We start from the raw sequence: 16494 nt of genomic DNA on the forward strand, positions 1-16494 counted from the left end.
TTTGGTCTTGGGTGAATTCTGGGCTAAGCCAAATTCTTATAGTTTTGTTCTCCCTATCCATGTTTCTTCCGATATAGTAAGATCCCTAATGCCCTGTAGGGTACTTTGAAACATATCAGCTACCTCTCCCTCTAGATCCTTTTCTTTTATACATCCTTGGAGTGCTCCAATGGCTCTATTTTTGCCTACATAGAATTTCTCTCTCAACTATCTATGTTGCATGCTTGCAGCACATAGGGAATGCTTGGTAGAGACTCCCCATCAGTGTACGTACTCATGGTACTCTGATTGTTGACAGGGCTAGAAGATCTTCCCATAAGTTGTTGTATCCATTGTCATCTCTCAGCTTGTTGTTGGGTCTGCAAAGACCTTACTAAAATCTCTGCATCTCAAATTATGCTTCCTTCCTCATGTGCCTTTTGACTTTATTTGGCAGCAAGGGCATTAATTTTGTTTGCGAGGAGTGTAGTGCCAACTTGTGTTGTGTGATTCTTTCTCCCTTGGGTTCCTTTCTTTGTACAATTACAGTATTTCCTTGTTGCGTTGTTATGTTTCCCTTGCCTCACATTGTTCTTAGACTTCCACAAATGTGCAAGCCAACAACCTTAGAAGGCTATCCAGAATATCATACACTAAACCATTCACCATTAATTTGGCACATACAATGCCAATGGAGACATTTCTCTCTCAAGCCCCTCACTGCATGTACTAATGGACTGACACATCCTATGTGCGAACCAAATTGTATGTCAAGTAGTCTTCTCAGGTCACTTCTATACATCCTTGACATCACTATCAATTACCAAGACTTGTTGGTCCAAGAGATGACCCGTTGTGTCACCATCCTACCTATCCCACTTCTTCAGACCTCCACATTTGGACTTAGGTAATGACACCAAAATGTTAGATGCCTAATTTGAGATGTATTGCCAATATAATGCAATTATTATTAATATTTTGTAGCTTCAGTTTGATAAACTCTAGCAAAGATATGTGTATATATATTTAATATATATGAGATGTACATAAATATACATATATATTTATTATTATTTATATATTAGAGAAAGAGATAATATATCATTTATATATAATTATAATTATAATTATAATGATTAATATCATGATTAAACATGTCCCTAAAGAGACATGTCTATTCATAGCTCATTCTCCATATAAATATTGATAGTTGCATTTGAAAAACATATACTGAACACATGGCAATGCAATTACATTTGCAACGATCTTGTCACTCCAACATGGTATCAGAGCTGGCTGCAAATGTAGAGGAAAAATATATTAAGATGATGAATGGAATAAATCAAAGCCTTAGGAGGATGAGACTCTGTAAAGCTTTAGGAGAAAACTGCAAAGTGGGTTTTTAAAGATAAAGTGAAGAAGGTATGAACTATAGAGGGAAACAAAATTTACCATTTTCTCCATCTTTAAGGCAATAATCCCATTCGCATAATAGATACATGACCACCATCAAATGGTATCAAAAGGAAATAAAACGGAAGTATTAAATAAGAAGTCGAATATTCTATAAGCACAAATGTCAAAAGGAAAATGTGTACTACAGGTAGACGCTTTGATTTGATCTTGAAATAAATTTATACCTTACTTGTGTTTGGAACAAATCGCCATGAATAAATAGAGGAGAAAATAGGAGTTGGATGCTCAATCCAGTCTGTAATCATCTGATTTGGAATCAAATGGGAAGTAAAATCATATATATACAAAACATTCCAATAATGACTACTAAGAACAGCCAACTGAAAAGGTGGCATCACAATTGCAGCGGATAAACCCAAGGTGAAGTCTAAGAAGTATTATGCAGTGGTTCATGAAACATGGATTGAGTTAAGGTGTGATATAATGTTTATGCATTATTTGAATATAAGTTATTATACTTTTGTAGCATGACATGTTATTATTTGAATACAAGATGTTTTATTTGAATAACTATAGTATGACATGTTATAGCTATATATATAATGAAATGAATCGTATACAAATTGAATAATCCATCTTATTGAGAATAATTATTAAAGGTATTATCATTATTATTATTATAAGAATGATGTGCCTTGATCTTTTCGTCTGACAATATTATTGTATGAAAAGGAAGATTGATTTAAAATTCAAAGGGAGATTCAAATTCAAAAGGAGCTTGAAATTTCAATAGATGCAACCTTAAAAGAGAGGTAGAATATAGAGGAGATGGTTCCTTCAACCTTCAGTGATCTCAAACATATTGATTAAAAGGGAGTAGACCATGTTGAAGATGGATTCTCTAGTAATCAATAAATTGTAGCAGTCAAGAAGATTGTGATTCCTGAATGTTCTTAAGAACTATATGGGCCTCCCTATGTATATCATTAGGAAGTGACGACTTCCAAATGATTATCACTTGTATTTGCAGATGTTATTGAAAGGCGATGATATTTCAATAACTTAATCTATTATGATGGATATCTTATAATGTCTATACTGATCATGATAGATTATACTTTGCATTGCGGATGTTTATATGGTACGCATTATGAGAATGTGAATGCACATACCTTATAAACACTTTGAATACATGGTGAATGGTATGCAAATTGATGTTTAGGAGTCCATTACACAAAGTACTTGGTGAATGTCAAATAAGTTGACTTCAGGAGGCCATTACTCACATTACTTGGTGAATATCTTGCAGCTTGACATTCAGGAGCCTATTACTCAAAGGAACTTAGTGAATGTCAAATGAGTTGACATTCAAATGTCAAATGAGTTGACATACAAATTTTGAATGAGTCGACATACAAGAAATCAAATGTCAAATGAGTTGATATTCAAATGTCAAATGAGTTGACACCATAATGTCAAATGAGTTGACATTCAATTTTCTTATATTACATTGAGGTATTATATGGTTATGTGTTTATCCTCCCTAGCTAAGAGGTTGTGTTAATGTTTTCTAACTTCAGTCTAATAAACTCTAGCGAAGATATGTATATGTGTGTGTGTATATATATATATATATATATATATATATGAGATGTGCATAAATATATATATATATATATATATACATATATATTTTATTATTATTTATATATTAGAGAAAGAGATAATATATAATTTGTATATATATATGTATATGTACATATATGTATGTATAAAATTATAATGATTAATATCATGAATAAACATGTCCCTGAAGAGACATGTCTATTCACAGCTCATTCTCCATATAAATATTGATAGTTGCATTTGAAAAACATATACCAAACACATGGCAATGCAATTACACTTGCAGCAGTCCTATTACTCCAACAATTATAACCATTCAACATACAATATTAACCAAAGAGAATCGACAAAAAAGTACAGCATACAAGGAGATATGATAGAATGATATGGCTTTTCATAACATTATAGTTTCCTTCTGTTGGTTCCCAAAACCGCAGATTGGAATCCTACGAGCCTTGCCTGCTCGACGCTGGGATATCCAACCAGTTAAGGCCAACATGACGGAACTGAACAACACAGTCCGAGTTCCCTGCACTTCTGACTCTGCAAAACCGAGGTGGGTGTACTTGGCCTTGGACGAAACACTTAGATCCAAGACACATAAAACAGATCAACTAGAACGCGAATGCAATGAAAGCTTTCAAAATGGCAAGAATTATAGAAGGATTTACAAATTACGAAAAAATAAAAGTAAATAATTGTACGAATGTTTTTAAATAAAAGTGATTATTATAGATGATTGCAATGAATGAATATATTAATTCTTCAATGGAAAGAAATGAAACAATTGCCAGCATATGGATTATGAATCAGGAGTTAAAGACCAGTGCCTAATTAAACGGGCAATCGGAGTCAACATTATAAGTTGAAACGTACAACTTTATAAAGTTCAATATATTAAACTATAAATAAATTTAATAATTCAGACACGACGGATCAATTATATGAATGCAATTTAAATTAGTCTAAAATGCACCTTAACTCCTGTGGAGACAAATAAGACATAAATACGGAAACAATAAAGTATTTCACAATATTTAAGTTCATCTAATTTAAAATGCAATAACGACCCAATCCACTTATCCAAATATTAGAATATTTATAGAAAATAATAAAAAACGTTTATAAAGGACATAACTAAATAAAAAATTAAAACTCTAATGCAAATAAATTAAATGAATACTTCTTACAGACTGTGCCAGAAATAAAAATTATACGTAGAGACACTCCTCACGGATGATCAATCTACTGCAAATTTCAATCTTGGACTCGGATATAAATTTGCTCGATAATTCAAAACCCAGAAGCTTTGTTCAATTGCTCATTTCTCCGCCAAATAAATAATATAACATATCATTGTGCATAGGATAGATAAAAAAAATTTAAAAATAAGAATGAATATCAATATCTCCTCCCCCTTTTAATTCTTATATCTCCTATTTATAAAACACCAAAAGGTGCGTGAAGAATGGACATATCCTTTCACCGCACCTAATCCCAATTACTAACATAAATAAATAAGTGAATATGATTTTTAATAACTTCCTATCAATTATATAACTGTATGACTAAGCATACAAAATGGGTTCCTCAAGCAGTGACTCATCCATGCAATAATAATCCTGATATTCACACCTTTGCATAGTGATTGATTAGCCATAGATGAGTCACTCCCATGACCAATACTTGCTAAAGTTGGAAAACCTGTTCCAAGCGCTGGTGATTACGTTTTCATCTCTCTCCGCTGAAGGTGATCTCAGAAAAGAGAAACACTTCATCATTTGCCGTGAATGGTCAAACGGCTCACATTTTTTATGCTTAAATATCCTTCAACATCACCACTCTCGGTTCAGTCTTTATTCCCAAAACTTGTGTTCACTGTGGTTCCCAAAAATCTCCCGCTCCTCAGTATCTCCTGATTTATTACGGTTCTTCTTTCACTGTTTCAGATATCTTCAATCTTCTTAGCTGGCATTCTCTCCGCTGAGAGACCAAATCCATAGGTGTTTGGCTTCCATTTTAAGGAAATCCGCTGCTTCTCATCGCATTTGATTCAACGCCTGAAACATATTTCGTACCTGCAATCAAACCTCAATAACGTTAGATACTTATTATCAAACATAGGTTAGTAACAGATAATACGGAATCCTTTCTTGGGAGGCTCCTGTACAGTCAAGAGGGTTCATGGAACGATTAGTGTGCCATGTAACCATTTCAAACCTGCCCCTATGAGATGATAAGAAATATGACCAAGGGCATATGCACAGTTGCAGTTAAAATTCGATGATAAAGCTCCTCGAACTTGATAGCCAAAAAGTGACAAATAGCATTGAATTTCTTTCCAGTATATTCACCAGATTTCAAACGTCTGTTCATTATCTCTCATGACGATGATTGCTCCACTCTGGCATGTTGACAATCCTATATAATTTATCAAGGACAATTTATATTAAGTCTCCAACATCTTTTCTCAAATGGTGATAATAGGAGACTGAATCAATCCGCAATCCTTTATACTGTGCCAACTGTTGCTTGCAGATATACTTGGTGAGTCATGTCTTGCATTTTCACATTTTCTAGCTGACAAACCAACTTCTATACAAAATCCTTGCTTAATTGCATTTCTTCGCATGCTGCAGATGAGTCCCTGGAAACACTATCAACATTACTGCACCCTATCATCATTGTTGGATTACATTCTTTGTAGAATTCATCACTATTGTGGCGAATAAGTAAGTTGTCAGGCCTCAAATCCCCATGTATGATGCCAATAGAGAACAATGCCTTCAACATTCGTAACATTTCAATCTTGTGATATATACAACACTTCATCTATGCACTAACGTTTTACCATATAAGAATTAATACCATCCTGCAAGGTCCCAGGCTCAACATAGTTACTGACCAGAATGCTACAATCAGCATATTATTATTTTGATTGCATTCAGGATCTTGAAATTTCTGAGACGAGCAGAGTGTAGGACCATCTGCATCAGTGATTCCAATATCATGCATAGGTAACTGAAATGTATTCTTTTCTTGCACATCATTATAGTGTCCAACTTTCGTTATATACTAGGTTGTGCATAAACCCTCCTTTGATTTTCCATATAATTTCTGAATAAATAATAATAGGTAGAATATATGCATCTTTCACTTTGTTTTACCGCTGCTTGCTATTCGCAATAGCCATTCACAAGCATAAGACTCTTGGAATTTGTTTTGTCCTATGACAAATTTGATTGGTAACTTCCAGCTTTACTAATTTAGGATCCTCTGACAAATACTGTGGCATATCTCCAATTTGAGATCTGTTTGAAAGCTATCTGTATGACACTACCATTCCATCAATCATTTCTGACCTTATAAAACCTATCATGGGCGAATGATAGGGCCTTGGATAATAACTCTGTGGTTGTGCCGCTTTTGGATGATACCCAAATATTCCAAGATCTACTCGAGAGTGCATCATAAAATTCACACTAAGAGATTTCAGACTCCAGCTTTTGTCAACATATGCTGGTAAAATTGAGTGAAAAGATAGTATATAAATGGAGGCCTTAATTTTGCAAAAATTTGAGGTTCCATCACCTTCCACAATCATGATTATAGTTTGCTTCCTTCCATTACAATTTGTTAAGACCACCAATTGATGCTAACAGACACCATTTGGAAACAACTATTTTATTATTCTACACCTTAACAAACAAAGTATTATTATGGTATAAAAACCACCTAGAATCATGCATGCCTCATGCTCCACCAACAAATAAACTCCATAATCAACAAACTGTAGTTGTTCCTACAAGAGATCATTGATAGCATCTTCATGAAGTTGATCAACCACTAGTACAACATGATCATTTAAAGCGTCATCAATAGAGCCTACATTTCCATCAAGTTGATCATCGGGTGCTAGCTCAACAAAATTTGTGCAATCTTCACCCTTTTGAAAATTTGGATGTGTTATAATTGAAGGGACAATTGCTGACTCGTTCTTGTCTGAATTATCTTGCGGTTGCAATGTAGGCATGAATTTATTAGTACGGCTCACATCGCTAATTACCTCATTGTTTCTCACCTGACTAAGATTTATATTATAGGTCCTATTACCATTGGAGGATGAGAACCTCAACCTCGGGTCTATGTAGTCCTTGAGGGACATGTTTGTCTTTCATCCGCCATCAATCCAATCCTTTTTTTTTTTTTTTTCAGCGACTCAAGCCAATCCATTTCTAACAGGAATTTGACTCTACTACCACTGTAATGGACCTAATTGCACAGTACCTGGATTTTCCAGTACACATCATGTACCACTATACTCGAGGGCAAATTACCCGAGGGAAGTGATTGAGGGAAAGCACCCGAGGAAAACACCTAAGGGAAGTAATCGAGGGAAAATACCTGAGGGAAGCACATGAGAGCAAATACTCGAGACAAGTACCTAAGGGAAAGAACTCGAGAGAAAGAACTTGAGGAAAAATACCTAAGGGAAGTACTCTAAGGAAGCACCTGAGGGCAAGTACCTAAGTGAAGAACCCAAGGGATAATAACCAAAGGAAGTATCCAAGGAAGCACCCAAGGGAAAATTACCTTCAACACCTTCAACCCTCAATCAACTACACTTGGCACCCTTTGGCTTTGGATAGTAATGTTCCACTTCAATCATAGATAATCCCTCTGTTATTAGATTATTACAAAATAGGATCATCAACATAGAGTATACACCAACAACATTGAATAGACAAGAACTAGATACTATAAATGTATTTCCACACAATAGAGATAGCTCCGGTGATGAAGCACAAAGTGAAATTTCTGGAGCGATATCTCCAAGGACAGACTAGGGTGAGGAGTTACTCCCACCAAAACTACAAATGCAGAATAGGGAGGATCTTGCAACTTTGAAACTCCATGCAAACTACCATTAGCCTTCAATTCTAGAAACACAAGAAGAGTCAAATACATTCCATGATGATTTACGATGCCTAACCATCTCCTTATAAAGGCCTCCAAGATGTGTCTAGAGATTTACAATAGGCCAGCACTATATTATTAATTTGGGTCCCCTTTCTACTGAATGATTTAATTAATTAATTAGAGAAATCCTTATGATATTTAAGTTTTTGGACCAATTAGTTAATTAACCTAATTAAGAAACTTATGAAATTGGGGACATTACACAATCTGCCACAAAGTTTCTCTCTTATTAGGTTCTCTCTCATCAGCCATTAAGGTACGCATAGCTATGGTCCTTAAATAAGAGTTCATCTTTAATGAATGAATCCACCCACGGTGTTCTATCTAGATTCCTTGCTAGGATGCTTGGTTCAAGCTGCCCACTTATCTTAAAATTTTGAATCATCCTTGTATGGCTCCTTCATGGCATCAACACCAACTACGCCATCCCTTATCTCTATCAATAATGCTGCTTCCTTAAAGTATCTACAACTTAGTTTGAAATCTCACTATGATGTTTCAGAACCAAAGTATAACATATAACCTTGTAGGACTAGAAACCCAACCAATTTCATATGCTATTGATTTAGTCTAGTTTGGCTATTAATAAGTTGCAGAGCATGGTAGTCTATGTAGAGAACAAATTCCTTAGAGAGGAAATAATATGTGTCACGATTTCTTTAGTGCCTGCATTATAGCAGAAAACACTTTGATCATAAATAGAACACATACTCTTGGAATCATTGAGCTTTAAGCTGCAATAAACTGTGGGTCTGTTCTCTTGGCTGAGAACCATTTCTATGGCTGTCCCACTAATCAATTATTCTCTACAATTTTGCAAGGCTACCATTTATTCTTTGGTGTCTTTCTTCTTTAACAACTCAAAGCTCTTATCCATTTCTTTTATGACTTGAACTCTTTTCTACTTTACCACATAGTTTTGACAATGGGTGCACAAACCCTACTGAAATTATAAATAAACCTACAGTAGAAGCTAACTAGAACATGGAAACATCAGACCCCAAGTGCAATCCTAGAGAAGGCCATTCCACTATGGCTCACAGCTTTTTGGATCTACTTATAGCTTCCTTGGTGAGATAACAAGCCCTAGATAGATCATCTCCTTTACAAAACTACATTGTTTTCAGTTATTCAGCAATTTATCCTTAGGCTTTAGCAAAACTTGCCTAAAATGCAACAAATGTTCTTCCTTGTTGCTGAAATTCATATTATCGCCAAGATAAACAATTACAAATTTTCCCAAGAATGATCCCAACAGTTCATTCATTAACTAAATAAATATGCTAGGTGCATTTGCAAATTCCTCTTTTTTTTTGAAAAGTGGTTTTCCATTCATCACCCTCTCTTACCCTAATTTAATGGTATTTTCCTTTTAAATCAATTTTACCAAAATACATAGCATTCCCAAGCCCATGAAATCATCCATTCTAGGAAAAAGAAACCAAAACTGATAATAATTTTGCTGATGGTAGGTGGATTATTGCACATCCTTCATTCAGTCCTCATTTTGTGCTAACACAACTGAGACCGCACATAAGCATAGGCTTTCTCTAATCAGACATATTTTCAGTACCTCCTGTACTTGTTTGTTTGCCTCTATTTTCTGCAGGGGTCAATCTATAAGCAACCCTATTTTGTAAACTCACTCCTGAGACTAAATAAATGTGATGATGGATGATTCTTGTTGTTGGTAAAATTATAAAACAGCCGACAGGTAGATTAGCATGTAGTCGGTAATCATTATGTAGCCGACGGGCCCCTTCGGGAAGGTTCTTCGGAATGGTATATGTACAACTTTGGATCATCATTGTAATCATCATGGGAAGCACTATGTAATCTCTTTGGCATATATGTGAAAAATAAAAGGAGTACTGCTGTGTTAGATGTTCTTGTCTCTTGTTTGTACGCATTAAACTATTTACCCCATACGGTAACCTTGTTACGACTTCTCCTTCCTCTAAATGATAAGGTTCAATGAACTTCTCACGATGTCGCCGACAGGAACCACCATCGTCGCCGCGATCCGAACACTTCACTGGATCATTCAATTGGTAGGAGCGATGGGCGGTGTGTACAAAGGGCAGGGACGTAGTCAATGCAAGCTGATGACTCATGCTTACTAGGAATTCCTCATTGAAGATCAATAATTGCAATGGTCTATCCCCATTAGGATGCAATTTGGCAAGATTTCCCAAACCTTTCGTGCCAAGGAGAGAAACTCATTGGTTGCATCAGTGTAGCGCGCGTGCAGCCTAGAACATCTAAGGGGATCACAGACCTATTATTGCCTCAAACTTCCATGGCCTAGGAGGCCATAGTCCCTCTAAGAAGCTGGTCGCGAAGGGGAACCTCCACGTAGCTAGTTAGTGGGCTGAGGTCTCATTTGTTAACGGAATTAACCAGACAAATCGCTCCACCAACTAAGAACGGCCATGCCCCACCACCCATAGAATCAAGAAAGAGCTCCCAATCTGTCAATCCTTACTATGTCTGGACTTGGTAAGTTGCATATATGGGGTAAATAGTTTAATGCATACAGACAAGAGACAAGAACATGTAACACAGCAGTACTCCTTTTATTATTCACATATATGCTGAAGAGATTACATAGTGCTTCCCATGATGATTACAATGATGATCCAAAGTTGTACATATACCATTCTGAAGAACCTTCCCGAAGGGTTCCATCGGCTACATAACAATTACCGACTACATGCTAATCTACCCGTCGGCTGTTTTATAATTTTACCAACAACAATTCTCAGAGATGGCACTTTTTTCATTTTGGCAACTCCTTGGTTACAATGTCTTCAAATTCTCCCAGGCACTTCACTTCCAAAGGTATATCACTATTTTCCCGCTCCTAGTAGTATCATTAGACTGTCCACTTATTTTTCTTTAGATGTCAATAATGTGAGAGTGTGCATTCAGCTATTCCTCTCCAAAGAGTAGGTGTTTTCTCTCCCATCATGGATTGCTTTCTCATCAAGAGGGAGAGAGATGATGAGATGAGCCCTTGGCACTAGGGGAATTGGAGTTGGGCAAGAGACACGACGACTTCTCTCATCATGGATTGCTTTCTCATCAAGCTGTCACATTCTAAAGCAACACCATGGCTATGGCACCTTACAGGAAGTTGTTGTAAGCTGCACTTTTCAACCCCAATTGTTTGAACATTACATTTGATTCTTCTGGACTATGTTGTGGACATTCATAAAATTGGTATTTTGACTGTCTGCCTGTAAAAAAATCCCTAAAAAACCTTACCTTGGATTCTTCGAAGTCTACCTCTACCTCTCATAAGATAAGGTTTTCTTGTAGTTCAATCATTTCTGGCCTAAGTTGTCAGTTTGAATTTGGGTTTGAGATAGGGTTTCAAATTTGTTAAATGTTTTTTTGGGGTTGGGTTCCAATTTTTCTTGGGTTCGTCTATACAATATATATGTATGTATGTATGTATGTATGCATGCATGTATGCATGCATGTATGCATGTATGTATGTATGTATATGCAGCAGCATATAAGTTAATACACCACTATGCTAATATTAAAGCAACATAACAAACCAGACCACCATAGATATTAGCGTTTTAGTCCAAATGACATGAACAAACTGTCAAACTACACCACCATATCAATGTCCTTGAGGAATTGTCCACACCCACAACCACATAGTAATAGCTCACAAACAAGCTTAGAGCATGCAACCATCACCTGTCAACACTCCTTCAGCAATGGCAACCAAACAAGAAAGTTGGGCAATAAAGGCAACAAGTTTCCTTTTTCATACACAACTGCCATATAAAACAACCTTTTTGGCCTTCTTAGCAGTCACATTCAGGATTGGAGGGTTGAATAGACCAAATTAGAAAAAATAAATAAAGAAGGTCAAAAAAGAAGTTTTTGGAGCAAATTCAGCTCAGATTCATCTGCTGAAAACCAATCGCTCAATATTTACTGCAAATTCCTCCCACATCCTTCTGTCAGAATTCACAGCGAATTTTGGTGACTGGCAGAATTAGCAACAAATTTGACGAGGACCAGAATTTTTGTGCAGAATTGAACCTGACTTGGAGGAGTCTAGGTGTGAATCTAGCAACTTAGTTTCTGGCTCTATACAGGGTCGGCTTCTTTAGGACAGCTATATTTTCTTTGCCAATTGCCCTCTACCTTTACCGAATCCAGCTCTACCTTTGATTGCTCCTAGCTATATTTTCTTTGGCCTTCAGAACATATTGGTAAGCCTCTTCAACTGTCCAAAACTTTATCATGCTGATGTATTCAGTTACCTTTTCATGGTCTAATTCATTATGATGACCTAAAGGAAATCTGTTTTTTGATAACCAAGAGGAATCAGCAGGTTAGCCCAGCAACCCAGAGCATAGCTCAAATCTTGTAAAAACATTCTATATAGGCCTTCACACCAGTTCTCTTTGCCACAGGTTCTGCAATTCCTTGTGCTCTAATTGGCAGTCACCTAGCAGAAACTTAGTCATCATCCTGTTCACCGTCCTATCCCATTGGGTATTTTATTCTCCCAATTCTACTTTTTCTCAACATGTACCTCCTTCCACCAAGTGCTACATATCCTTCCAGCTTTGTTTAGGAAACCTTCACTCTTCTAGGGTCTTTCACCGCATCATACTCAAAATATTTCTCCATTCCTGTTAGCCAATCTATCAACCCATCAAATTCCAAACTTTTCAAGAAGCTTGGTAATTTAGTTTTCATTCATTTCCCAATGTTGGAGATAGCTCTTATCCTTTTTGTCTCTCCCACATCTAGGTTTTCACCACCTTGTCCCATTGCATCAACTCCTTCCTCTTAACTTTTACTATTAGCTCTTTCATGAATTTTTATCCTTATTTTCTGTCTCTAGGGCATCTAACGTTGTTTCACTCCCCTGATCACCTCTACTACCTCATCTATTATACTTGCAACAAATTAACTAGATCAACCTCTGCCATTATTATTCTCCTTCAAGATTATATCATGCTATCCTAAATTTCACTTTATTCCACATCTGCGACCTTCTTGCTGCAACATTTTTGCTATGGGGAGACACACTCAAAATAACTACTTGTTTAATAAATTCCAACCCTAAGCCAAAGTCTAGTACTCTCTTTCCCCTAGTGGTACCCTATACTCTGATACAAAGCTGATGGCATCACATACAGATGGAATAGTGCCAAAACTAGTCAGTTTCACTCGTTACACTCTCAGCTTGATGATGAGAGGCTGCATTATTGAAAGCAACTCACGCAGCCTAAAAGAAGATCAGCATGGACTTGTGCAATCACTAAGCCCAACATCAGCGGACTCCCACTCAGCTTTCCTGTTGCTGTAAGTTAAAACGGAAGTACAGTTGCGCATACATACAACTGTAGAGACCTACAACAGTCCACTCGAGCTACGAACTAAGCACAGAACAGGATAACTAGTTTTGCAGGCAAACGTTATACAGGAAAATCAACCCAGGTCAATGGTGATCAACAAGTGAAAAGAGTAGCTTCAGAATGAACAATCCGTCTTTCTTATGAACTGAAAATGAAGTCTTGTATACATAAAATTACACAAATGACAGAAAGCACAAATTGTCTTCCCACTTTCAGAACTACCGAGGAGATCAAAACACAAATTAAGTATGGGATGGACAGCCTCCTTTTCTGCTCATGCAGCCTTTTCAGAATTGGACTTCTTTTATCGGTGGGGGGCGGGTAAGGGAAGAGTGGGGAGAAGGGTGGATTCCTATCCCATTAATGCTTGGCCCCTGATTCCTTTTCCTTTCTTATTTCCAAGCTCCATCCTGCTCAAAATCTCCCGCTGATTCCTTTTCCATTGTGGCTGGAGGTAGGTGGGCGGCAACGATGGCATGGACTCAAATTTCAACGGTTATAAAATGTATTCAAACTTCAAAAGCGTCGCGGCAGCGAAATAAATGAACGTAGCTCAGAAATTCCACAAGATGCTCGTGAATCACCTCAATAAGCGTCAAAAGTATCCAAGATGAAGAACTCAGCGTAAAGATTCCGGAAATTGAATCGAAATAAGCTGAAAATCAATCGTAATCATACATTCTTACCGCTGAGAATCGCAATTTAGTAAGTCTTGGTAAAAAAATTTGGTACAAGTTACCGAGTTTTGTAAAAAAGAAAAGCTACTAACTCTGTTTTGTTTGAAATGATTGTCTTAACAATTTCTAGAATAGTTTCAAACGTTTAAGAAACGCAATAGGTGCTGTGTCCTTGCTGCCTTCAATTGCTCAAAAGAAATATAAGTTCGAACAATAAAAACAGAGATAACTGCCAAAACTTTTTTTTTTGAAAGAATGAGTTTGAAATTAACAAAAATGAAGAAAAAAATCACACACAAGCACATTGATCGTTCTTTTAAAATAAATTTATCGCAACTTCCCCGAGCTTCAAGTTTACTGTACCTTGATATAATTTTGCTATATTTATCAATTTAAAGAAATCTTCAGACGACTATTTGGTAAAAGCTCTAGCGCTGCAGAATTGCTGTAAATAATGCAGACCTGCTACTCAAATTACGATACGCAACACTTCAGACGGATTTTCTAAAATGTTTTTCTGACCTTTAAATTTCACTTAAGAATTTTAGTAATGCATCATTGAGTGCTTCGGATTTACTTTTTCCAAAGCTTAACATTTTCTGTAATTTGTAACTAAATTTATAGAATTTGGAATACATATCTCAAAGCAGCTTTCAGAACATAAGACGTTATTACTGGTTGAACTGAAGCATATCATTTTAAACCCGAATTTGGTGCAATGTTAACAAGTTTGAAATGTAGACCAAAATTTGGCGCGTTTCGTCATTCAATTCTTGGATATTTTACAACCAAAACAAGTTTGGTGAGATTTTACTTAATTTGTTGCTGAAATCGATTATATACCAGGCATTCAGAGACAGCCGCTTCTATATACCGAATGAGAAAGAGATTTAAGTAAATTTACCGAAATTTATTTAAATTCTAAATTTATCCCTGAAATTTTACGTGTTGCATCTCAAATATTAAAGGAAACATAATTGCATACCAGATATTTTTCAGCAGATATTCCCGTGGACTGAATTCTAAAATATGATCAAGCTCCAAGAATGTTAGTAGATTTTCATGTTATTGAGGGTAAACGATAGAGCAAAAAGTTTACTTACGGGGCATTGTTATTATTATTTGTATTTTGAGTAGGACTTGGCGGAATTAGGCGCCTTTGAATGTCTTCGATTGAGGAAAGGGGAGTTCCGTGGCATTTGTTGCTGCCCTGTGATCTAATCTCCAATGATGACAACATTTAATGAGCACTGCGTCTATCTGCTGCTATATATAGAGAGTGTAAAAATTTTGGAAAATGTTTTTATAAGATGAATTAAATTAATGGATTGTTTAGATATAATTGCAAAGCAATCAAAAATATAAATAAAACATGTTCAATAGGAGGAGATGAAAATCAAAAAATACAAGAGAACAATAAAAATATTTAATATTTTTATCTTTAGCACAACATCGAAAGTTAGTTTTGGAAAAAGTCCATAGTCAAAAAACAAAGGTAAGACAAGTTAGAAACTAAGCTTCAATAATTGTCTTAATAGAGAGGTAGAATGGGAATAAAAAGCCCTCTTTTTCAAACTAGAAAACTAATGTAAATGACTTACAAGAACAATATCAAGATTCCTATTAACATCTTGATCCAAATAAGAGAAACCAAAAATCTCACCAATGTGGACTCATACAATAATATCCAAGCAATGTCTTATTATAATGATGTTGAGGACCCGTGATCTCATTGCTCAACAAATTTTCATATTTTCATGAAGATGGTAACTACAAATGTCCTAACCAACTTCAAGGAGAAATCATCTTAAGAAGAAATGTTATTATAATCAAGTATTGGATGCCTTAGATCTCATCAGAGCATGTTGTTTCATGGAAATCTTGGAAAATTAAGGAGAAATGGCTAGCTTTGTGGGGATGGCAGAGATGAGAGGTCTCATAATAAAGTTCTTACTCCCAGAAATCAAGTTTGGAGCACAGTTTTGGAGGGGCTATTTATTGTATTGATGTGCTCAACTAAATACTTGGGAGACCATATCCAAAGTCCTTCATGCTTAGTTATATGTACCTTTTTATGTATTTTTCTCTCTTTTTGAGATGGGTTTTATTCGATAGGGTTTTTCTCTTTTTCTTTAGTAAAGAGAGTTTCCATTGCTTTGTACATGGATACCTCATTTGTGTTAGTTTTTTATTGTTTAATTTAGCTTGAAAGGTGGAGAGAAGTTGTTTTAAAGCAACTTGAGTTGGATATTTAGCAACAGCTTTGTTTTTATTCTTTAAAATAATATTTCTAAGTTTGTGGGTTTGAGAAAAATAGGAAGTGATTTTATATATGATTTAAAGCCTAATAAACCAAGAAAACATTATTTTAATGCAAGCTAAGTAAAGCAGTTGGGCTCTATATATGGAAGATTGCAGTA

General features: G+C 35.8%; 1 protein-coding gene across 1 annotated transcript in view; it reads right to left on the reverse strand.

Moving 5' to 3' along the window:
* LOC149564482 (uncharacterized) overlaps nucleotides 1-15323 on the reverse strand; it is a 45515-nt gene extending 30192 nt beyond the window's left edge. Inside the window, exon 1 of the mRNA XM_089816854.1 lies at nucleotides 15178-15323. Coding sequence (XP_089672980.1) covers nucleotides 15178-15314 — 137 coding nt within the window. The 5' untranslated portion in view covers nucleotides 15315-15323. The remainder of the gene's footprint in view (nucleotides 1-15177) is intronic.
* Nucleotides 15324-16494: the final 1171 nt, after the last annotated feature.

This window comes from Cupressus sempervirens, chromosome 3 (assembly GCF_028749045.1).
Source record: "Cupressus sempervirens isolate cs-2001-9-10 chromosome 3, ASM2874904v1, whole genome shotgun sequence".
In the NCBI taxonomy this organism is placed as follows: domain Eukaryota; kingdom Viridiplantae; phylum Streptophyta; class Pinopsida; order Cupressales; family Cupressaceae; genus Cupressus; species Cupressus sempervirens.